At 43.3% G+C, this 24,012-nt stretch overlaps 1 protein-coding gene across 1 annotated transcript in view; it reads right to left on the bottom strand.

Moving 5' to 3' along the window:
* Positions 1 to 24,012, bottom strand: part of SMG6 (SMG6 nonsense mediated mRNA decay factor) — a 507,574-nt gene that overhangs the window by 433,278 nt on the left and 50,284 nt on the right. The window contains 3 exon segments of the mRNA XM_073616608.1: positions 1,829 to 2,020; positions 4,379 to 4,489; positions 16,329 to 16,407. Of these exon segments, the coding sequence (XP_073472709.1) occupies positions 1,829 to 2,020; positions 4,379 to 4,489; positions 16,329 to 16,407 (382 nt within the window).

Here is a 24,012-nt window from a genome sequence, read left to right as displayed (position 1 = left end):
GGGCAATACACAGTATTAAGAACTGGGGTGTGTAAACTTTTGATCAGAGTCATTTGGGTAGTTTCTGTTATCATGATTTAAAAAGAGTAAACACATTTGATTGATAATAAATAGCTTCCGCCAAACACTAACCATGAGTGAAAGAAAAGTTTGTGTTATCATTCCTATTCTCTGAAAAATAGCCAAGAAATCTAATTCTGCCAGGGTATGTAAACTTATGGGCACAACTGTAAAGCTCTGCACAAAGTCCCATTACACAGAGTTCAGTGCCAAATGGAAATGTTAAAGGTAGTCACCTGCATGTTCAGTATGTAATCCGGTGCCCTTCCTCTTAGGACTACTGTAGATCCCAAATGGAATATGGAGAAAAACTAAAATTTGTGGGCAGAGACTACCCAGAAAAAAAACTAAAAAAAAACTATCACCAGCAAAAAATGAGGTTGGAATGCATTATGCCTGAGTGAAGATTTCCTGTCTTTTTGCCAGTGTTCAATCACCTGAAGGTGGCAGCATAACCCAATCATAATGGATATAAAGATATCCTGTGTCCTGGGATGAATGATAAAGAAATGGACATTTACCCTTGATGTAAACATTTAGGATAATCTAGATCCTTTTGTCAGGCTTTATACACTTCCTGAAGGTATGCCCTGGGCAAGCTTGTATCGTTAATAATTCAGGTTAGCCACTAGGGAGTATCCGTTAATGTTTAAAAAAAACTTTATGCATTAAATTGGTGGCCAACATAGTACAATACCCTACCACTGCTATTTGTTGCTATTACCAACAGCCTGATGCTACTAACTTTACCCCTCAAGCCTAAAGATGATCCATCACAAGAAAAAAGAAAAATCCCCAAGGTTATCCTATGCACATAGCACTTGTCCCCATTAAGGTGTAACTAAAAGCAAAACGTTTTTATTTTCATTTTGGATAGAGTAAGGGAGGGTTATAACCCCGATCAGTTTTTTTTCACCATCTGTGTCCCATAGGGAAGATACTCCTTCACTTCCTGTCCCCTAGACAAAAAAGGAAGCGAGAAGAAATCCCTCCAAAATGAGGGAATCCCAGCATCACACCAGGGTCACCAGTATTGTAAGATCTCCACTCTTACTGCGCTGGTGCCGACCCAAAAAAAATTGATTTTTTTTTTTGCTTTCATTTTCTATGAGAATGGTAAACAGAACAAATCGAGAGTGTAAATCTTTCTGGGGGCACAGACAGCAACAAAGACTGACAGGTGTTCTGACAGGCTCTGTGTGCACTGCCTTTTACACCCTTGCACTACCTTGGTTGATAGGCGTTTTTGGAAACCTAGGCGGGTGTGTGGAGCTAGCCACCTTCTTTAAACAACTATAATCACTTTCCCCATATCGATTTCTCCACAAAGTAAAACCTGGTTGAGCACCAATTAACCCCACCTTTGCTCCCTCTCCAACCCAGAAGCAAAAAGAGTATTTGTGACAGCTCCAAAGGAGTGCGGATGCAGCACAAAGGAGAGTAGGTCAGGCAGTGGACTAGTAAAAAGATAAAAGTAAGAAGATTTTCTTTAAAATGCCACAGCCTAATTAAGATTTTACTTTTATATTCAAAATATTATAAAAATTGACTAGCTGTGTGAAAAAGCCAGAAAAAACACTATATGTACTGTAAAAGAGCAAATAAATCACACCAATAAATATACTAAACATATTCTGTTTTAGCAAACTGAACTTATTGACTTCACCAATCTGATAAACAGCTTTCAAAATGTCAAAAGATGCTGAACCGTTGGGGGGAAAAAAAAAAAAAAAAAAATCCCCATGTAACACAAACAAGAATGACTCACATCACTTGGGCTTAGATTGTCCACGCCATTACACTTCTGACTGTCCCTGCTCTGGCAGCCTGATGGAGTGGGATGAATCCATATCTCAACTCGAGTAGCATACTCCGTAGTGTGCCAAAACGTCGTACTTGGTCCTTGATGGCTGAAAGCTGCATCCACATCCTTCTGTTGCTTTTGTTCCATCTGCTCAGCCTAAAGTGAAATAATAGAGCAATTATGAAGAAGGACTTACCAAATTTCCAGCAAGTTTATAATAACAAATTGACATCCTGAAATCTCCAGAATTTCTGTGGTGTTAAATTTTGTTATGGCATTTTGACTGATTCAAGTACTACATGGGGCAGTGTCAAGCAACCAAGAGAGATACCAAGCCCTCATGTGGGTCAGAAATGCTCATTATTAGTTCCAATAAGGATTTGGTGCTGGAAAATCAAAAAAACTTTATTGAAGGAATGTTTTTTCCCACCATAGAAAAGGAGGTCAATCTTCCACATGTAAAATGCCTCCCAAGTCAGTCTAAAAAAATGTAATAAAAACAAAAAAGTACTCAGTTATAAAATCGGGTAACAATGTTTTTTTAGGAATCTTCCAGGACAGCAACATGATAGATCTTTCCTGTATCCTGTAGAGGGAGGAACAAATAAAAACCTTTTCCAGGGTGCAGACTAGGCAAGTTGACTTAGAAGATTCCTAGAAACACCATTAGCAGTAAGACCCACTGGGAATTTCCCCAGTCATTTTCCAGGACAACAACTAGATAGAAAAAGAAAAAGGGGGGGGGGGGGGGGCACTGACTGTAGAACTTTCTGTCAAACACCACATATGTCTTGCAGAAAGGGTAACTCCAACTCTGTAGTTGCTTAACAAAAGGTATTTTGACTAGACCAAGTAGCTGCTCTGCAGATCTGTTCCATCAAAACCACCCATGAGGTTTACAGGGATCTGTCAAAATGGGGCTTTAAAGAAAGAAAAACTACTGAAACACGCTCTTTACAAGCGAAGACTATAGCCAGTATAATCCAGCTGGCAATAGTGACTCTTGAAGCCTCCAAAAACTTTTCAAACTACTAAACAATAACAAAAAACAGGGCCAAATCTTCTGCATGCCCTGGTAATCTCTAAATATCTCAGAAGACATTGTCAACCATCAAGAGAATTGAAATGCTCTTCCCTTTGAACTTCTGAAACAATACATAAAGACGGCAGTACAATCTTGTGGGCCCTATGAAATACTGTGGCTACTTCAGGCAGATACATAGCAAAGGATTTAAGTACTACCTTGTCTGGAAGAATAACTAAATAGGGTTCTTTAATAAAGGGGAAGGCCTGTAAATACAACTATTCTGTCTGAAAGCGGATTTACAGGTTTCAAGTGACTTTAGTTTGTCTGGACCAAACCAGTCCAAATTAACTAATTCCTTCACTAAGTGCTACACTGGCTCTAAGTACTGTATTAACAGAATGTAGCTTCAGCTACATACAGTACACAGTGCTGGGTTCCAGCTGTGAGGCAGACTTGCCTGAGCAGGAAAGCATGACGCCATAAGCCCGCCCCTCCAACTCAGCTAATCAGAGGAAGCTTTGTATTCATTTGCCACCTAGGCCAATCAGGTAACACTTTTTATTAATTCAGAAAATTAATTGCATTAACTAAATCGGCACCCGTGATGAGCGACCAAACTCCAGCGTTCAGAATACATCAGGCTGACTTCTCAGTATGGGACCCGGAGGCAAGTTGAGATTGCTGCAGTAGTGGTGTCCACTTCAGCGATTTCCAGCCCTCAGGGGCATTAGCCAGGTCGATCTCTCTCTCACCAATGTAAAAACATAATTAAATGGCCACCTTATACTAAAAATATTATTAGCATAGCTCCATTAGGGCAAAGGTTGATGTGTGGCCTGAAGACACGCATTTAGTTTTGCATTAATTTGTAGTCTAAAGCCCCATACACATTAGATTTTCTGCAAATTTTTGTCTTCAGGAGGTACCAAAACCATATAATGAGTTAATTAAGAGTTTCAATTTGCATGCAATTAGGCAGGCCCTTGCACTACATGGTTTTGGTAAATCTGAAGACAAAAATCTGCAGAAAATCTAATAGTGTGTATGGGGTCTTAGAATTGCCCTGAGTAAAGAAAGTTCTGTTCACAAGAACCACCCACATTCATACATGAGGCCTATGTTCTGCAAAAGAGAGAAATATTAGAAGTGCATAATGTCCCTTAAGTACTGAAGATGAGGAACTTCTGTTTAACTTCCCATGAATTGTATTTTAATTTTTTTTTTTAATTATCTTATTGCTTTTATGTTCCAGCACCTTAAAAAAAAAATAAATGAAAAACCACCAAAGGCTTTTGCCTCTAAAGCTTTCCGCAATTTTTCTAGTGTCAAATAATGTTTCTTGAAGACAGTTAAAGAAATTAAGCATTTTCTAACAGCTCCGGTTACCAAGTCAAACCTTAAAGATCCACAAGTAAAGATTATAGATCATTCACTTCCTTTGAATAGATTTACAGTGCCTTCAACACCAATAAAATGAAGCATCTTACCTTGCGTTTAGTTTCTTCAAACAAGTTTATAAGACTCTCCTTGGCAGTCAGGATCGGGTTGCTGGCAGCCAAGCTACGCATGTAGTAATAAACAGCATCCAGTTTCCTCCTCTGCAGCACAGGCAAACAGTTCAATTTACATTTAACATATAAAAACTAAGCAAATCCAAAATTACAGACAGCACAAGAATAAAGTTCAAATTAGACACCTCCCTACCCCCCCCCCCCCCCCCCCCTCAAACACTTTCACACACAAATGCATGTGTCAGTTACACATTGATGCCGATTTGCTATAAAAAAAAAAAAAGTAGTTTACCCAATTGTGTACTACTGTTAGACCCCTTTCACACTGGGGCGGTTTGCAGGCGGTATTGCGCTAAAAATACCGCCTACAAACCACCCCTAAACAGCCTCCGCTGTTTGTTCAGTGTGAAAGCCCGAGGGCTTTCACACTGAAGCGGTGCGCTGGCAGGACGGTGAAAAAAGTCCTGCAAACCGCTTCTTTGGAGCGGTGAAGGAGCGGTGTATTCACCGCTCCTAAACCGCTCCTGCCCATTGAAATCAATGGGACAGCGCGGCTATACCGCGGCAATACCGCGGCTATAGCCGCGCTGTACGAGTGATTTTAACCCTTTTTCGGCCGCCAGCGGGGGTTAAAACCGCACCGCTAGCGGCCGAATACAGCTGCAAGGACGACGGTACAGCAGCGCTAAAAATAGCGCTGTTGTACTGCCGAAGCCCCCACCGCCCCAGTGTAAAAGGGGCCTAAGTCTCACTTTTATTTACCATGCACATAATTGGGTATTCAAAGTCAATACAGGTTCACCTTATTCACCAATATTCACCGTGCAATGCATTTTTAAAAAGAACATTAGACAAACACTATAGATTGACAGACATTTTTGAAGTTTTATCACTCCTAAGTGTCCCTCAAAGATAAGTAACTAAAAGAAATTCATACAACGACATCAAAAAAAAAAAAAAAAAAAAAAAAAAAAAAAAAGCTTAAATATTGTTTGGATTGTGTGGTTTTAGAAAGTTTGTGTGACTATATCCAGAATAATCCCTGGGGGACCAAAATTCCAACCGGCTATATACCGGTTCCAGATTTCTGTCAATATCTTCAAAGTTTTGCCCTGCCATTCATCTATTCAATTCCAGAATATCAATGGCCAAAAAAAGTTCTTACACTGGAGTGTTGAATAAAAAGCGGAGGGGGGGGTTCAAAGCTCGGAGAGAAGGCCTAATAAGAGGAATTTCGGCATACCTCTAAACTACATATTTTCGAGTACAGTACAGGACACAGGGTGAGTATTCATAGACCCTGGGTTATAGGCTTGTACCTTCAAGGTGACCGGACACTGGCAAGCTTTTGGAGGACACCCCAGTCCTGAGTCCTCAGTTTTGTAGCAAGCAATGTAGATTAACCAAGGAATACTAAAGAATCCAGAATGGCCAGTGTTCTGTACTTAAATATATGGAATTTTTCAGGCAAGTCAATATTTCTCTTGAAGAGGTTGTATGACCTGGAAAAAAAAGCCCTCTGAGACAAAGGCATAATGAGTTAGTGTACACCGCATACTACCTCATTATGAAATACTTACCTTAGAACAAAGTGTCCACACCGCCTCCCGTCACTGCTGAGGGAGCTGACATGTTCGCCCGGCGTTTCATATGGGTTTGCGGCTCTGGCACTGAGTGGCCAGAGCCGAGATGACGTCACTCCCGCGCAGGCACACGCGAGTCTTCGTTTCAGCAAGGAGCTCTGAATTTCCAGCAGCATCCGCCGGACCTTCAGAGCGCATGCACCGCTGACGTCAGCGACTGCATGCAAGGTGACTATCTCAAACTGTACAGGTTTAGGAGATATTAATGTTACCTACAGGTAAGGCTTACCTGTAAGTAAAAATGTGCAAGCGGGGTTTACAACCTCTTTAAATCATACAGTACAGGACACAGGCTGAGTATTCATAGACCCTGGGAAGTCGCCAAGCAATGAAAAAAAAGGACAGGCAACAACTAGGCAAAAAACTCTGCCAACAGACTCAACAACATAAGTCAGCAGACCTAACTTCAGAGTGCCGCTGTAAGAACCTTGTGGCCAAAAGCTGCACCCACAGAAGATTATTCACTTGGTAGAACTTTGAAAAGGTATCCAACAAGGCGAAGGCCTTACAAAAGCTGAGCTACAGATGCCTGGTACCGGAATGTCCAGGAAACTCCCACTGACCTGGAGAAACTTCTTCAGGGCAGAGCAAAACAAAAAGGAGATGCCAAAGAAGTACAGGATTGTGAAAAAAAAGAATTGATAAAGGTCAAAACCTGTTAGAGTGTTTAACCACTTGACCTCTGGAAGATTACCCCCCCTTCCTTAATGACCAGGCCATTTTTTGCTATACGGCACTGCGTTCCTTTAACTGACAAATGCGCGGTCGTGCAACACTGTACCCAAAGTTTATATCAGGTTTTTCCCAGAAATAGAGCTATATATATATATATATATATATATATATATATATATATATATATATATATATATATATATATATATATATATATATATATATATATATATATATTTATATATTATTATTATTTTTTTTTTGGTAAAAAAATTCCAATAAGCATATAGATTGGTTTGCGCAAAATTATAGTGTGTACAAACTATGGTATATAGACTGGAATCTTTAGTTATTCATTTATTTTTCATTTTAGTAATGGTGGTGATCAGCGACTTATAGCGACTGTCATATTGTGGCTGACAGGCAAAACACTGATACTTTGTGGGAACCAGTGATATTAATGCAGTGATCAGTGCAAAAAATATGCACTGTCACTATACTAAGCACAGGGTGGGAAGGGGTTAAACATCTAGGGTAATCAAAGGGTTAACTGGGTGCCCAGCTGCTTTTAATCAGGGAAGTGATGGATTTTATTCCCTGGGGACATACAGAGCTCGGAACCCGCAGAATGCCTACTGCTGTGAGCAATCACAGCATGCGCGCAGAGAATATGAATGATAACACAAACTTTTAACTTTTCTTTCACTCATGTTTAGTGTTTGGCTGAAGCCATTTACTATCAATCAACTGTGTTTACTCTTTTTAAATTATAATGGCAACAGAAACTACCCAAATGCCCCTAATCAAAAGATTACATACCCCAGTTCCTAATACCGTGTATTGCCCCCTTTAACATCAATGACAGCTTGAAGTCTTTTGTGGTATTTGTGGATGAGGCTCTTTATCTTCTCAGATGGTAAAGCTGCCTATTCCTCTTTGCAAAAAGCCTCCAGTTCCTGTAAATTCTTGGGCTGTCTTGCTTGAACTGCATGTTTGAGATCTCCCCAGAGTGGCTCAATGATATTGAGGTCAGGAGATTGAGATGGCCACTCCATAAACTTCATTTTATTCTGCTGTAGCCAATGACAGGTCGACTTGGCCTTGTGTTTTGGATTATTGTCATGTTGGAATGTTCAAGTACGTCCCATGCGCAGCTTCCTGACTGATGAATGCAAATGTTCCTCCAGTATCTTTTGATAACATACTGCATTCATGTTGCCATCAATTTTGACCAAATTTCCTGTACCTTTTGTAGCTCACACATCCCCAAAACATCAGTGATCCACCTCTGTGTTTCATAGTAGGAATGGTATACCTTTCACCACAGGTGTTGACTCCTCTCCAAATGTAGCGTTTATGGTTGTTGCCAAAAAGCTCAATTTTGGTCTTATCACTCCAAATGACATTGTGCCAGAAGGTTTAAGGCTTGTCTCTGTGCTGTTTGGCGTGTTGTAAGCAGGACACTTTGTGGCATTTGCATAGTAATGGCTTTCTTCTGGGGACTTGACCATGCAGCCCTTCTTCAAGTGCCTCCTTATTGTGCATCTTGAAACAGCCACACCACATGTTTTCAGAGAGTCCTGTATTTCACCTGAAGTTATTTGTAGGTTTTTCTTTGCATGGTTTGGTTTCAAAAGAACCCCTCATTTTCCACTTCTTGATTAGAGTTTAAACACCGCTGATTGGCAAGCTCAATCCCTTGGGTATCTTTTTATATCGCTTTCCTGTTTTATACAGTTCAACTAGCTTTTCCCGCAGATCCTTTGACAATTCTTTTGCTTTCCCCGTGACTCAGAATCGTCAGTGCATTACTGGATGAAAGATCCAAGGGTCGTCCAGAAACTCATTGACCCTTTATACACACACACTAATTACAAGCAAACGGATCACAGGTGAGGGAGAATACCTTTAATAACCATTCAAACCCATTTGTGTCAACTCGTGTGCATGTTATCAAGCCAAAATCACCAGGGTATGTAAACTTTTGATCAGGGTCATTTGGGTAGTCTTTGTTGTCATTAAGATTTAAAAAAAGTAAAAACACAGTTTGATTGATAATAAATGGCTTCAGCCAAACACTAACCATGAGTGAAAGAAATGTTTGAGTTATCCATTCATATTCTCTGAAAAATGGCTGCCAGGATATGTAAACTTATGAGCACAAAACTAATTGTTTGTAATATATATATATATCCTGTTTCCCCGAAAATAAGACCTAGCGTGATTGTCTGTGATGGCTGCGATATAAGCCCTACATCCCAAATAAGCCCTAGTTAAAGTCCTTGTAGGTCTTATTTTCAGGGTAGGGCTTATTTTCGGGGAAACAGGGTAGGGCTTATATTGCAGCCATCACTGACAATCACGCTAGGTCTTATTTTCGGGGAAACAGAAAATATATATATATATATATATATACACACATATACATACACACACACACATATACACACACATTCTCACAAAAGTGAGTACATCTGAAAACACAATGAATGAAGAGAGATTAGGCAGCTTAGTGGCATGCAGGCAGTGTATTTTATATATATATATATATATATATATATATATATATATATATATATATATATATATATATATATATATATATATATAATAATAAATATTTTATTATATCTTTTTATGTGACAACACTGAAGAAATTACACTTTGCTACAATGTAAAGTAGTGAGTGTACAGTTTGTATAACAGTGTAAATTTGCTGTCCCCTCAAAATAACTGAACACCCAGCCATTAAGGTCTAAACAGCTTGCAACAAAAGTGAGTACACCCCTAAGTGGAAATGTCCAAATTTGGGCCCAATTAGCCATTTTCCCTCTCCAGTGTCATGTGACTCATTAGTGTTACATGGTCTCAGGTGTGAATGGGGAGCAGGTGTGTTAAATTTGGAAGTCACGGGAAGTTCAACATGGCACCTCATGGCAAAGAATTGTTGCTCTACATAAAGACGGCCTAGGCTATAAGAAGATTGGCAAGACCCTGAAACTGAGGTGCAGCATGGTGGCAAAGACGATACAGTAGTTTAACAGGACAGGTTCCACTCAGAACAGGCCTCGTCATGGTCCACCAAAGAAGTTGAGTGCACATGCTCAGCATCATATCCAGGAGGTTGTCTTTGGGAAATAGAAGTATGAGTGCTACCAGCATTACTGCAGAGGTTGAAGGGGTGGGGGGGTCAGCCTGTCAGTGCTCTGACCATACGCCGCACACTGCATCAAAATTGGTCTGCATGGCTGTTGTCCCAGAAGGAAGCCTCTTCTAAAGATGATACACAAGAAACCCTGCAGTTTGCTGAAGACAAGCAGACTAAGGACATGGATTACTGGAACCATGTCCTATGGTCTCATGAGAACAAGATAAACTTATTTGGTTCAGATGTTGTCAAGCGTATATGGCAGCAACCAGGTGAGAAGTACAAAGACAAGTGTGTCTTGCCTACAGTCAAGCATGGTGGTGGGAGTGTCATGGTCTGGGGCTGCATGAGTGCTGCCAACACTGGGGAGCTACAGTTCATTGAGGGAACCATGAACGCCAACATGTACTGTGACATACTAAAGCAGAGCATGATACCCTCCCTTCAGAGACTGGGCCACAGGGAAGTATTCCAACATGATAACGACCCCAAACTCACCACCGAGACGACCACTGCCTTACTAAAGAAGCTGAGGGTAAAGGTGAAGGACTGGCCAAGCATGTCTCCAGACCTAAACCCTGATGACCATCTTTGGGGCATCCTCAAAACGGAAGGTGGAGGAGTGCAAGGTCTAACATCCACCAGCTCTGTGATGTCATGGAAGAGTGGAAGAGGACTCCAGTGGCAACCTGTGAAGCTCTGGTGACTCCATGCCCAAGAGGGTTAAGGCAGTGCTGGAAAATAATGGTGGCCACACAAAATATTGACACTTTGGGCCCAATTTGGACATTTTCACTTAGGGGTGTACTCACTTTTGTTGCCAGCGGTTTAGACATTAATAGTTGTGTTGAGTTATTTTGAGGAGCAAATTTAAACTGTTATACAAGCTGTGCACCCACTACTTTACATTGTAGAAAAGTGTCATTTCTTGCAAAATCTTTTTTCTTATTGCTCTGATTTCCAGGATGTTGCTAGGGAGATTGGCTTCTGCCAGTGACCATGTTCTCTGGACCGCGAGGGACTGGAACACTCCTCCCTATCCTTAAATCTGTATAACTTTCCAGCGATAAGGAAGGAAAAAAAAAACAAAAAAACACAACAGGCTCGAGAGGAGCATAAACTGGTCAAAAGAAGGAACATGCTTTACAGGGTCAAGACGATGTTGTGTTGGAGAGGTCTCAAATCAAATTGGGAAAATGGTACAACCTCAAAAAAGGAGGCTACCATGAGGCCAAGAACTCTCAGTGAGAATCTCACTGGTATTAGGTCTTTGACTTTTTTCAGAGTTTACACTCTTAGAATTTAAAAAAGATCTCTTCTCTGCAAGGAAAACTTTTGCTTTAGATGTGTCCAGGAGATAGAGGGACGGCTGCCCTCTCCTCTGCCGAGGAGGCCGTGCGGCCCTGGGTGGTCGACCCAGGGGCTGAGAGAGAGAGAAGCTGAACCCAGAGGTCCTGCAGAGCCGACAGTGGAAGGGAGACACCAGAAAGGATCCGATTCTGCCTACTGTGAGTACAGATCTGTGTCTTTGGGGCCTGTCGAGTGAGGGCCGCCCTCACTACCATTTTCACACATTTTTTGTGAAATGGTAGGGGTATATTTGTACCCCGTTACCATTTCACACGGGGGGGGCGGGATCTGGGGGTCCCCTTTCATTCCGATAAGCCCCCCCACAACCACCGGGCAAGGGTTGTGGGGATGAGGCCCTTGTCCCCATCAACATGGGGACACAGTGCTTTGGGGGGGCCGCTACCCCAAAGCACCCTCCCCATGTTGAGGGCATGAGGCCAGGTACGGTTCAGGAGGAGGGGGGGGGCGAATCTGGTAATGGACTGTGGGGGAATCCCATGCCGGTTTTTTTTAATGACTTATGTGTATTGCCAGGACCGACAATTCATTATAGCCACGAGTACTTTTAAATGACTTTTTTACCCCTTTAGAAATGTCATTTTGCTCTCGGACTGTTCTAAACATGGGAAACATGCACCACTTTACAGGCCTACTATATACACCACCAGGTCCGAATTTTAAAAGGAATATTTCACTTTTATTGTTTCACTTTAAGCATTATTAAAATCACTGCTCCCGAAAAAACGTCCGTTTCTAAAACTTTTTTTTTTGCATTGATACATGTCCCCGGGGCAGGACCCAGGTCCCCAAACACTTTTTCCTGGTGCCTCCATGGCAGCATACCTGTGATAAGCTCCGCCCTGGAGTCCTCCCCTCAGGATAGTTAATAAATTATAACAGTGACAACCATACCCCCCACTAGCATTCTCCTTTTTTCCTCATACCTGATGAATAGTGTCAGTGCGTGTCTTTCCTCTGCCATGGGCAGCTTCCCTCTGGGTTCAGGCCTCTCCCAGATGCAGTCCCCTATCTTGGGTTGCTAGCAGAGCTGATAAGAGGGGAGCCCCTTCTGAGGGTCTTTTGGGGTAGCAGCAGCAGCTTCCAAACTTGGAGCAACAATCCTGCTTTTTTTTTTTAGGCCAAGCTGATCTTTCTGCAGTGAACACAGGTAGGGGCTCTCTTTTCCTGAGCCTTTTATTTCATCTGCTTTTCTTTTATTCTTTTCCTGCTGTGCCTTTCTTCCTGGCTTCTCTCCAAGACGAAAACCTTTTGACAGGAGGCCACTCCATCCCCCTCCAGTAGGAGCCAGGTTAAAGAGGTTTGCAGAAGTATGGTCCAACCGATGCAAAGATCCCTGGGTGGTATCTACAGTCCGTTTTGGTCATTTCTGGATGTTCCTAGATCTGCCCCCACAGGACTCATTCATTCTAACAAAACGACCAGCTTCTCCTCAGAAAGCAGAGGCTCTGCGGAAATATCTTCACCTACTGTTAGGTCAGCAAGCAGTAATCCCTGTCCCTCCATCCGAGAGATTCACAGGATTCTATTCTCTCTTTTATTCCCAAAAACAGTGGAGAATGGAGACCAGTAGTGGATTTGAAAAGATTAAATCGTTTCATACATTTGGACTCTTTCAAGATGGAATCCTTACAAACGATCATCCAGATGGTCCAACCGGGAGACTGGAAGATCTCGGTAGACTTACAAGATGCCTATTTCCATGTCCCCATTCTTCCTGCCTTTCAAAAATTTTGAAGGGTGGCAGTGGGTCCCACACACCTCCAGTTCCAGTGCCTTCCTTTCGGGCTGTGCACATCTCCAAGGATATTCTCAAAAGGTGTTAATCGCAGTCCTGGCACCTCTGAGGGAGAAAGGGCTGCGAGTTTTTCACTTCCTGGACGACATCCTACTACTAGCCCCCAGTCCAGAGCAACTTCTGGAGCACAGGGGGATTCTCCTGTCCACCCTGAAGGAGTTTGGGTGGTTGGTGAATACAGAGAAGAGTCTCCTGACCCCGACCCGCTCTTTTCAAAACCTCAGCCGGAACAGTGAGTCTCCCTCCCCAAAAAGTGGCTGCTATTGTCCAAAAGATGTGTCATGTAAGAACACTCACCTGTCAAAGCTTCAAAAATGTTTAAGTCTAAATCGGACCATGTCATCCTGTATCCCAATGCTACCTTGGGCTCATTGGCATTTGAGGACTTTTCAAGTGGGCTTTCTGATGCAATGGAGAAGGAAATCACTGTGTCAAAGAATAGCGATCTCAGCTTCCATGAGGAGGGGGTCTCCTCTGGTGGTCGAAAGAGGACCTAACCTCAAAACCTTGTCTGCTTCAATGTCCCTCCTGGACCGTTCTTACCACCGATGCAAGCTCGATGGGTTGGGAAGCACACTGCGATCACCTTGCAGTAGAAGGGAGGTGGGCCTTACCATGAAGGGAGTAGTCTCCAATGTCTTGGAATTACGGGCGGTCTATCTAGCCCTAATGAGTCTGGGAGAACATCTACACCAGAAGTCCTAGTACGCCTGGACAACAGGGCAGCAGTGTCGTGTATATCCAACGACAGGGGGAACCCACAGCATCACTTTACTGAGAAAAGTGGAGCCCATTATGTTGTGGGCAGAGATAAATCTGCTAGATCTGAAGGCGGTTTACCTTTCGGGCCATTTGCGACAAGAGGCGGATCATCTGTCTCGTTGTTTTCAAGACAACAACTAATTGTCTCTGCACCCTTCGGTGTTCAATTGGACCAGGAGTCTGCAGAATCCTCCGGAAATCTACCTTTTTGCCTCTCCAAAGAATGCCAAATTGCCAAGATTTCCCTCCCGCCTGCCTCAGCCGTGATCAGAAGCAGTAGATGCACTCTCAAGCCCGTGGTGTTGCAAGACGGCTTATACATTCCCTCCCAAGCCCTTGATTTAGAAGTTTCTACTCAGATTGATGAGGGAAACAGTGAGAGTGGTGGCTATACTTCCTTACTGGCCGAGGAGGCCATGGTTCTCCTGGGCAATGGGCCTAAATACATCTCCCCCGCTCAAGATTCCGGTGTTTCCTCAGCTTCTCTCCCAAGGGAAGTTTGTGCATCCAGCTCCTCACAAGCTGAACCTACATGTTTGGATGATGAAAGGGAGAGATTCCAGGGTGTTCTGCGAATGTAATTTTGACTCTTTTGAAGGCCAGAAAACCCTCCACAAATTATGATTATTCAAAAATATGGAATAAGTTCAAAATATTTGTAGCAGACAAGTGTTCGGATCCTACAATGCCATCCATTACACTGCTCTTGGATTTTTTACAAACTGGCTTGGACCTTGGTCTCAGTCTCAGTTCATTTAAAGTTCAGGTGGCGGCGATTTCGGCGGCTACCCAACAAAGATGGGCAGAAGACTCACTCATCATGCAGTTTTTCAGGACAGTCAAAAAAATCCGACCTCCAGTAAAACGTTCCTTTCCTGCTTGGGATCTGCCTTTTGTACTGGACTGTCTGATGGCTCAGCCTTTCGTCCCAAAAGAATCCGCTTCCTTGTGGAATCTGACGCTCAAAACAGTCTAATTGCAGTGACGTCAGGGAAAAGGCCCTCAGACTTACAAGCCTTAGGGGCAGAAGATGAGCACATAGCTTTCTTTCTGGATAGGGTGGAACTGAGGACAGTTCGGGGGTTTGTCCCAAAAGTCCCTTGTCGTGCCACTCTTTCGGAAGCCTGGGCACTGCCTACCTTTACGGATCCACTCTCGGGTTCGCTACAGGAATTGGACATTTCCAAGGTGTTAAGATGCTACGTGCAAGCCACAAGCCCCTTTACAGCATCACACAATCTATTCATACTTTCTTGGGACAGGAACAGAGGGAAGGAAGCCAGATCAAGAACTATCGCTTCCTGGATCTGCAAGATGATCCAAAAAGTATATAGGGCTAGAGGGATGGACCCTCCGGCGGTGAAAGCCCACTCAACAAGGGCAGTCTCTGCATCATGGGCGGCAAGGGCGAATGTCTCTCTAGAAACCATTGGCAAAGCAGCCATGTGGTCATCCCCAAACACGTTCATGCGTCATTACAGAATTGATCCAGGAGCACTCACTTCAGTGGAGTTTGGGAGAAGGGTGATTGAGTCAGCTTTCGCATTACCTTAATAAAAAATTTTTTATGAGCATTAGCCACCCTGTTTTTAGCCATTTATGGTATCACAGGTATGCTGCTATGGAGGTACCAGGAAAACGGAAAATTGTTTCATACTTACCGTAATTTTTCTTTCCTGGTGCCTATCCAATGCAGCATACACTCCCTCCCATGGTATTCGATATAATAGGAGAATGCTAGTGGGGGGTATGGTTGTCACTTTTATAATGTATTAACTATCCTGAGGGGAGGACTCCGGGGCGGAGCTTATCACAGGCATGCTGCCATGGATGGGCACCAGGAAAGGAAAATTACGGTAAGTATGAAACAATTTTCCGTTTTATGACAATACCATGCATATAAGCCTTTAAAAATTAGCACTTTTGATTTCTCCCATAGACTTTTAAAGGGTGTTCCGTGGCTTTTGAATTTGCCGCAAACACCCCAAATTGTTCGCTATTTGGCGAACAGGCAAACACCCGATGTTCGACACGAACATCGGGCTCATCCCTACTCACAACTGATAATCACAGGCAATAAGTTACAACTCCCACTGATCCCTCTGGGATTATTGCCTTCCATCCTGGCATAAAGTGCTCCTCTCAAAGCGAATATTCCTCACACAAACCACATGAAACAAAAAAGGCAACTGCATAGTGCACTCCATAAAAAACAAATTTATTAAATTGCCCCTTTTTAAAAAACACTTAGAAGAAGTATATAGTAAAACAGCTCTAATACATATCCTGTCCACAAGATCACCACACCGCTCGGCTCACGGTGGCTGCGTGACTTTACGGGATGGGCTCCTCCTCCCTATACGCGTGTCACCCTCTGATTGGGCTTCTTCAGTAGGAAGGCACCTATCCCAGAGGGATCGGCGGGAGTTGTCACATATTGCCTGTGATCATCAGTTGTGAGGCGAGGTGAATAATAAATGTGAGGTGAATAACACCATTACAGGTCTGTGGCTGTAAGAATTCTCAGCTTACCGTGTATATGGCTAAAAGTGCCAGCTGGTTATAAGGTCGTCCATTCTTTGGAGCAATGTGTTGTGCCTTCAGGTACCAGCTGCAAAGACATTGTTGAGAATGTTCACCATGCAGATCAGGTTTCTTATAAATGAAATCAGACCTTCCGCCTCCCCCTAAACATTAGAAGCAACTCTGCTGCATGTTAAAGACATTAAACTTGTATTGCACAAGGTTGTAATTTCTGTAATCCATTTCTTTATCTTCACTTCTCCCCCTTCTGAGCAGTGTTAATTTTTGCAATTCTTTTAGTCATAAATTAGTCGACTAAAATCTCCAGTACATTTTAGTCGTCTAGAATCGAATGGGGGTAGTTAAATTGTAAATGCATTATTTAAGCATTTCTCTACAATTTCCAAACTCATTATGTACTGCTGGAGTGAAAAATATTATTTATGGTATTAAGGTTTGAACATGCACTACAGACCAGTGTTAATTTTGAAGTCAAATTTCAATTTAGTTTTAGTCATCTCCATTGTTTTAGTCGTATTTTAGTTGACTAAAATAGTATTACATTTCATCGACTAAAACATTTTTGACTACTAAATTAACACGGCTTCTGAGACACTGGTGAAAAAAAGCTAGTGCCTCCCAGCTGCCTCCTGGGAAAGCTACATCACCAGTCTCTTCTAGAAAGCTCATATATTGTGGAAAAACTCTTGAGATGTCTGGGAGAGACATCTGGAGTAGCTGTTATTGGTGGGCCATTTCTAAGAACTAGAAAGAAGCTGGCCACCAATAACATTAGTTCTTAAGATGGCAGTGCAGACAATTCCTGGCATGGGGTGAATGAAGCATCTAATGAAATTATATATCGTATATGGTGGTGTTCTGCGCTTAGGACGGGCTTGTGACTGAACTGCAGCCCCCCAGATAAAGAAAGCCCCAAAGGTGCGATCCAGTAGTTGTAAAATCTGAATTAGGGGATTGGCGCTGTTCACTAGTATGAGATAAAGAGATCCACTATAAACAAACTGCTACTCCAAGGAAAACATTTTACCCCAATTATAAATAAGTGAAAAATGTAGCACAGTGTAAATGCTGTTAGAAAAATAAAAAAATAAAAAAAAAATAAAAAAAAAAGGCGCCTCAGATGACGTCTTGATGACGAAACGCGTAAGGCGTGGTCTCTTGGTACGCATACGTCTTTTTATCCTTTCGTTGTTGTCCTGCACTTCCGGCATCGGCAGACGGCTGTGGAACGCACGCCGCTCACACTGCTCTGTCTGCGGCTTCTCACGTGGAGTCAGCCGGCAGAGTGCCATTTGTTTTAATCTTCGGATTTTATTTATCTATTCCTGTTGTGAGCTTAAGTTTAATAAATTTACTTTCGGAATTACACTATGAGGCTCTTCTCTTTTCCCTGCACATGATAACTGTTCCGGATGGATGTCCTCTGAGAACGATCTGGTGACACAAGTGATACAAGGTGGTGAGGGGGACACCGACCGATTGCATCATCAGATTTGGATCTACATGCTCATTACCCCTGCAGGGGTTGGCACTCTGGTGAGTGGGGGCACTAGAGGGGACTCCACCCTGGACAGTATACAACTATTGGGACGGACTTACCTGTAACCTCTGAAGATGCACTAGCCTGTTGCACTAGAACTGTTTTACTGAACGACAGAATTAATATTCACGGCACTTGTTGTTTTTGTGTTGCTTTTTGATAACAATTTTGTGGTTACCTGGACTTTGTTTTTTCCTATGTTTTTTTGTTTTTATTGTTGTTTTGTGTTTTTTCACTTTTTTTCAACACATTTTTTCCAAACACTAAAATTTTTTAATATTTGGCTACACTAGTATACACACTTATTTATAGTGGGCAACAGTGTGTTTGCCCCCACTTTTAGGTATAACTCACTTATATATTTTTTATCGCATTTTTTATCGCACTTTTTATTGCACAAACATCATCCATTCTCAGTGGACTTTGACAACCACTTTCTACACACACTTGACCGATCACTTATTGTTTGAAGTTCCATTTTTTTATGTATTATATTCTTTTTTACTTTGGGTAGTCTGCACATTTTGGTGACCATTCCTAGCACTTTTTTTTTTTTATTTTTCTAACAGCATTTACACTGTGCTACATTTTTCACTTATTTATAATTGGGGTAAAATGTTTTCCTTGGAGTAGCAGTTTGTTTATAGTGGATCTCTTTATCTCATACTAGTGAACAGCGCCAATCCCCTAATTCATATCTAATGAAATTAGATAAACATTTATTAAGCACGTGTTAACCCCTTCCGGACTGCCGCACGCCGATATACAGTACATCCTAACTTTGAAGAGCGATATCTTTGTTACGGCAGCAGCTAGCTGCCATAACCCTGGTATCCTCTTCTTCACTGGTGGTCCGGTTTCCGTGGCGGTTTCGCTTTTATCGGCGGCAGGAAAGGGCCCCCCCCTCCCGCCGCCCTCCACCGCTTACCAGAGCCGGCGGCAGCGGCGGAGGCGATCAGATCTTTCTCCTTCCTTGTCCCATTGCAGGGCGGAAGCGACGTCAAATTGTCACTTCCGCCCATAGGTCTTAAAAGGGCCATTTTTTTTTTTTTTCAAAATGACAAAATGTTATAATTTTTTTATTGCATTTTAGTGTAAATATGAGATCTGAGGTCTTTTTGACCTCAGATCTCATATTTAAGAGGTCCTGTCATGCTTTTTTTTCTATAACAAGGGATGTTTACATTCCTTGTAATAGGAATAAAAGTGACACCATTTTTTTTTTTTAAAGAACAGTGTAAAAATAAAGAAGGTAACATAAATAAAAAAATGTTTTTAAACGCGTCCCGTCGAGCTCGCACGCAGAAGCAAACGCATACGTGAGCAGCTCCCGCATAGGAAACTGTGTACAAACCACACGTGAGGCATCGCAGCGATCGGTAGAGCGAGAGCAATAATTCTCACCCTAGACCTCCTCTATGACTCTAAATATGCAACCTGTAGAATTTTTTAAACGCCGCCTATGGAGATTTTTAAGGGTAAAAATTTGTCATTCCACGAATGGGCGCAATTTTTTGAAGCGTGACATGTTGGGTATCAATTTACTCGGCGTAACATTATCTTTCACAATATAAAAAAAATTGGGCTAACTTTAACGTTGTCTTATTTTTTTATTTAAAAAAGTGCATTTTTTCCAAAAAAATGCGCTTGTAAGACCGCTGCACAAATACAGTGTGACAGAAAGTATTGCAACGACCGACATTTTGTTCTCTAGGGTGTTAGGAAAAAATAGGATTTTTTATAACAGCTTACCTGTAAAAACCTTCTTTCGATGGACATCACGGGACACAGAGCCTCAGTAATAACTGATGGGTTATATAGGCATCACTAGGTGATTGGACATTGGCACACCCTAACTAGGAAGTTCAACCCCCTATATAATCCCTCCCCTTACAGGGATACCTCAGTTTTGTAGCAAAGCAATATAAGTGTATTAGAAGAGGGGCGGGACCTCTGTGTCCCGTGATGTCCATCGAAAGAAAAGGATTTTACAGGTAAGCTATTATAAAAAAATCCTATTTTCTTTCTCGAACATCACGGGACACAGAGCCTCAGTAATAACTGATGGGATGTCCCAGAGCAATGCCACCTGAGGGGAGGGGAACCACAACCAAGTAGGGTGCAATCAGACCTGAGGACCCTGTACCGCTGCCTGCAGCACACTACGCCCAAAGGCGATATCCACATGCCTTCTCACATCCACCTGATAAAATCTGGTGAATGTATGGACTGAAGACCAGGTTGCGGCCTTGCAGATTTCAGCCATAGAGGCCTGGTGATGCGCTGCCCAAGAAGCACCAATAGCCCTTGTGGAATGTGCCTTGATCTGAAACGGAGGAATCTTCCGTTTCAAACCATAAGCTTGAATAATCAATTGTCGAATCCATTTAGAAATGGTAGCTTTTAACGCTGCCTGTCCTCTACTGGGACCCTCTGGCAGCACGAACAAAACATCCGTTTTGCGAATTAGCAGTTGCTTCCAGATAGGCCTTGACTGCTCTTACTACATCCAAAGAATGTAGTGACCTTTCTTCCGAAGAACAGGGATCTGGAAAAAAGGAAGGCAGAACAATGTCTTGGTTTAGATGAAAATCTGAAACCACCTTCCGTAAAAAACTAGGATGAGGGCGTAATACCACTCTATCCTTGTGTATAATCAAATAAGGCCCTTTACAGGAAAGAGCTGCTAATTCTGATACTCTTCTAGCAGAAGAGATGGCTACCAGAAAAATTAACTTCCTTGTCAACAAGACCAAAGGAATTTGACATATTGGTTCAAAAGGCTGTTTCTGTAAAACAGACAGAACCAAGTTCAAGTCCCAGGGGTTTAGGGGCGCCTTAACCGGGAGGATTAAGATGCGTCACCCCCTGCATACAGTTTCGGACCAAGGAATTCGAAGCAAGTGGTCGTTGAAACAATACTGATAAGGCCGAGACCTGGCCCTTGATGGTACTCAAGGCCAGCTTCATCTCTAATCTCAATTGTAGAAAATCAAGAATGCTATCACATATTTTCTGGGATGCCATCCCCTGGATTCACACCAGGATACATAAGCTTTCCAGACTCTATGATAAATTACTCTGGAAGCTGGCTTCCTTGCATTGATCAAGGTAGATATCACAGGACCTGAAAGCCCACGACTCTTCAGAACCTGGGTTTCAATAGCCAAACTGTCAAATTTAGCGTTTGTAAGGCAGGATGGAACACTGGACCTTGAGATAACAGGTCTGGGTGTACCGTTAGGGTCCACGGGGAACCCACCATCATCCTTACTATTTCTGCATACCAAGACCTTCTGGGCCAAGCGGGGGCCACTAGAAGTACTGACTTCCTTTCCTGCCTGATCCTGCGAAGGAATTGTGGCAGTAGCAGAATAGGCGGGAAGGCATAAATCAGTGAGAACCGATGCCACGGAATCACCAACGCATCCGTCCCGCATGCAAGAGGATCCTTTGTCCTTGCCACAAATCTGTCTATCTTTTTGTTGAATCGGGATGCAAAGAGATCTACATCTGGAACCCCCCCCCCATCTTTGGCATATGGCCCAAAAGACGTCGGGATGCAGAGACCATTCCCCTGGGAGTAACTGCTGGCGACTTAAATAGTCCGCCTGCCAGTTCTCTATCTCTGGAATGAAAACTGCCGATATGCATGGCACATGCTTCTCTGCCCAGACTAAGATCTGGTTCACCTCTCTTTGAGCAGCTCGGCTCCTGGTGCCTCCCTGATGATTGACATAAGCACTGCTGTGGCATTGTCGGACTGGATCCTGACCAGGCAACCCTGTAGCCTGATAGTCCAGGCCTTTAGGGCTAGATATACTGCACGGATCTCCAGAATGTTGATGGGTAAAAGGTCCTCTCGGTTTTGGACCATACCCCTTGGACCGCAGACTGTTCCAGAACTGCTCCCCAACCCGACAGTCTGGCATCTGTTGTTACCACCATCCAGATAACCGGTAGAAAGGATTTCCTCTTCTGCAGGTTTTCGGGTATTAGCCACCAATTGAGGCTCTGATGCACCGCATGAGACAGGTGCATCGGAAAGTCTAATGCCTGAACCTTCTTGTTCCAGGCCGACAGAATACTGTGTTGCAGCAGTCTTGAATGAAACTGAGCATAGGGAACTGCTTCGAATGAAGACACCATCTTTCCTAGCAGCCGCATACAAAGGCGGACAGAAAGACCCTTTTTGGTCCTGCCTGCCAGAATCAGCTCCCTTAAAGCAGTGATCTTTGCCTGAGGTAGAAATACTTTCTCCTGGCTTGTATCTATGATCAGACCCAAATACTCCAGTCTTCTTACTGGATTTTTCTAGGTTGAGGATCCAACCTAGGGGTTCCAGATACTTGACTGTGGTCCTCAAGTTCCCGTTCAAGGAGGCTACCGACCGGTCTATCAAGAGCAGATTGTCTAGGTATGCTATAACAGCTATACCCTGAGCCCTTAATCTGGCCAGGTGAGGAGCCAAGATCTTTGTGAACACTCGAGGTGCACTGGCTATCCCAAAAGGCAGAGCCACAAACTGGAAATGGCGCCCTCCTATCACGAAGCGCAGAAACTTCTGATGAGCAGGAAAAATGGGCACATGCAGATATGCATCTCTGATGTCTATCGATGCCAGAAATTCTCCTCCCTGCAGGATGGAGACTACTGTACGAATTGATTCCATGCGGAAGGACTGAATCCTTAGGAATTGATTCAGATCCCTTAAATCCAGAATGGGTCTGACATCCCCATTTGGTTTTTGGACCGTAAAAAGGTTGGAATAGAAGCCCAATCCCTGATCGTTCGTGGGAACCATCATAATGACCTCCTGCGACAAAAGTCGCTCTAACGCTAGAAGGAGCGACTGCTTTTTTCTCTGGCTCTCTGGGGACATCTGAGGAAACGAGGAGAGGGAAATTCTTGGAACTCCAGCTTGTACCCTAAGTTTACCATGGAGATTACCCATCTGTCCTGGAAGTCCTCCTGCCAGAGCTTTGAGAACTGTAGCAGTCTTCCCCCCACTCGAGCGAGCGGGGGCGCCCCTTCATAAAGAGGTCTTAGTGTCTTGTCTAGTAGACTTTTTCCCCCAAGGACTTCTTTTGTCCCTGGGGTTGACTCTTGCTTCTTGACCCAGACGGAGGAGGCCGTCGCGACTGCCTGGAGGCTGATGCCCCTGGCGCTAGGGAAAGAGTCCGTTTGAAAGAGGGATGCTTACTCTTCTTAACAGGTAAGAGAGTGCTTTTCCCACAAGAAATCCTTTTGATATAATTATCCAAGTCTTCTCCAAACAACCTTGCACCACGAAATGGAAACCCAGCCAGTAGCTTCTTACATGGTGCTTCAGCTGACCAATTTTTCAACCATAAAATTCTACATATATGCACCAACCCAAGTGAAAGACGAGAGGTCTGCATGATAGAATCTCTGATGGCGTCAACAACAAAACAGAAGGCCGCTGGAAGGTTAGCCAACCCCTGGGCCTGCTGTTCAGGTAGAACTTTGATGACCTGCTTAACATGGTCTCTTAAGTATTGACAGACTCCAATCGCTGCTACTGCAGGTTGAGCCACTGAACCAGCTAAGGAGAAAACATCCTTCAACAGGGATTCCATCTTTTTATCCACTGGTTCCCTGAGCATCTGAGCATTGTCTACAGGACAAGTCAGACTATTATTTACGGAGGAAACGGCCGCATCAATGGCCGGTATGTGGAGCGGACCAATCCAGTAAGGATCTGCACTAAGACTTTCTCCTCTTGGGAAGCCGAAGAGGGTCCCTCTCCACCTGATTCCTCAGAAGAGGAATCATCCGTCCCATCCTGATCCTCTGAAATGTATTCTTCTCCTTTATCCCAGAGCTCCTCTGCCTGAGGGTCTTGGGAAACAGAGGAAGGCCTAGTACGTTTTCTTCCACTGAGTGAAGATGTAATCACAGCCATTAATCTTTCCTCTAAACCATTAATGGTTGAGGAAAAAACCTCCTGCGTAATGTATACAGGGGCTGAAGTGCCAGAAGCAGGTGTAGCCCCTGACCCCAATGGCTCCCCCTGGCTAGCCGTCCCTGGCCCCTCGGGGGGGGGGGGATGCTGCAGAAAGGGGGTCCTCAGAACCTGAAGGAGATCCCCTAGAGTCTCTGGTTCTTGGG

Source organism: Aquarana catesbeiana, linkage group LG02, assembly GCF_042186555.1.
Source record: "Aquarana catesbeiana isolate 2022-GZ linkage group LG02, ASM4218655v1, whole genome shotgun sequence".
In the NCBI taxonomy this organism is placed as follows: domain Eukaryota; kingdom Metazoa; phylum Chordata; class Amphibia; order Anura; family Ranidae; genus Aquarana; species Aquarana catesbeiana.
Note: the sequence above shows the minus strand (reverse complement) of the source record. Positions and strands in the feature narration are given on the sequence as shown.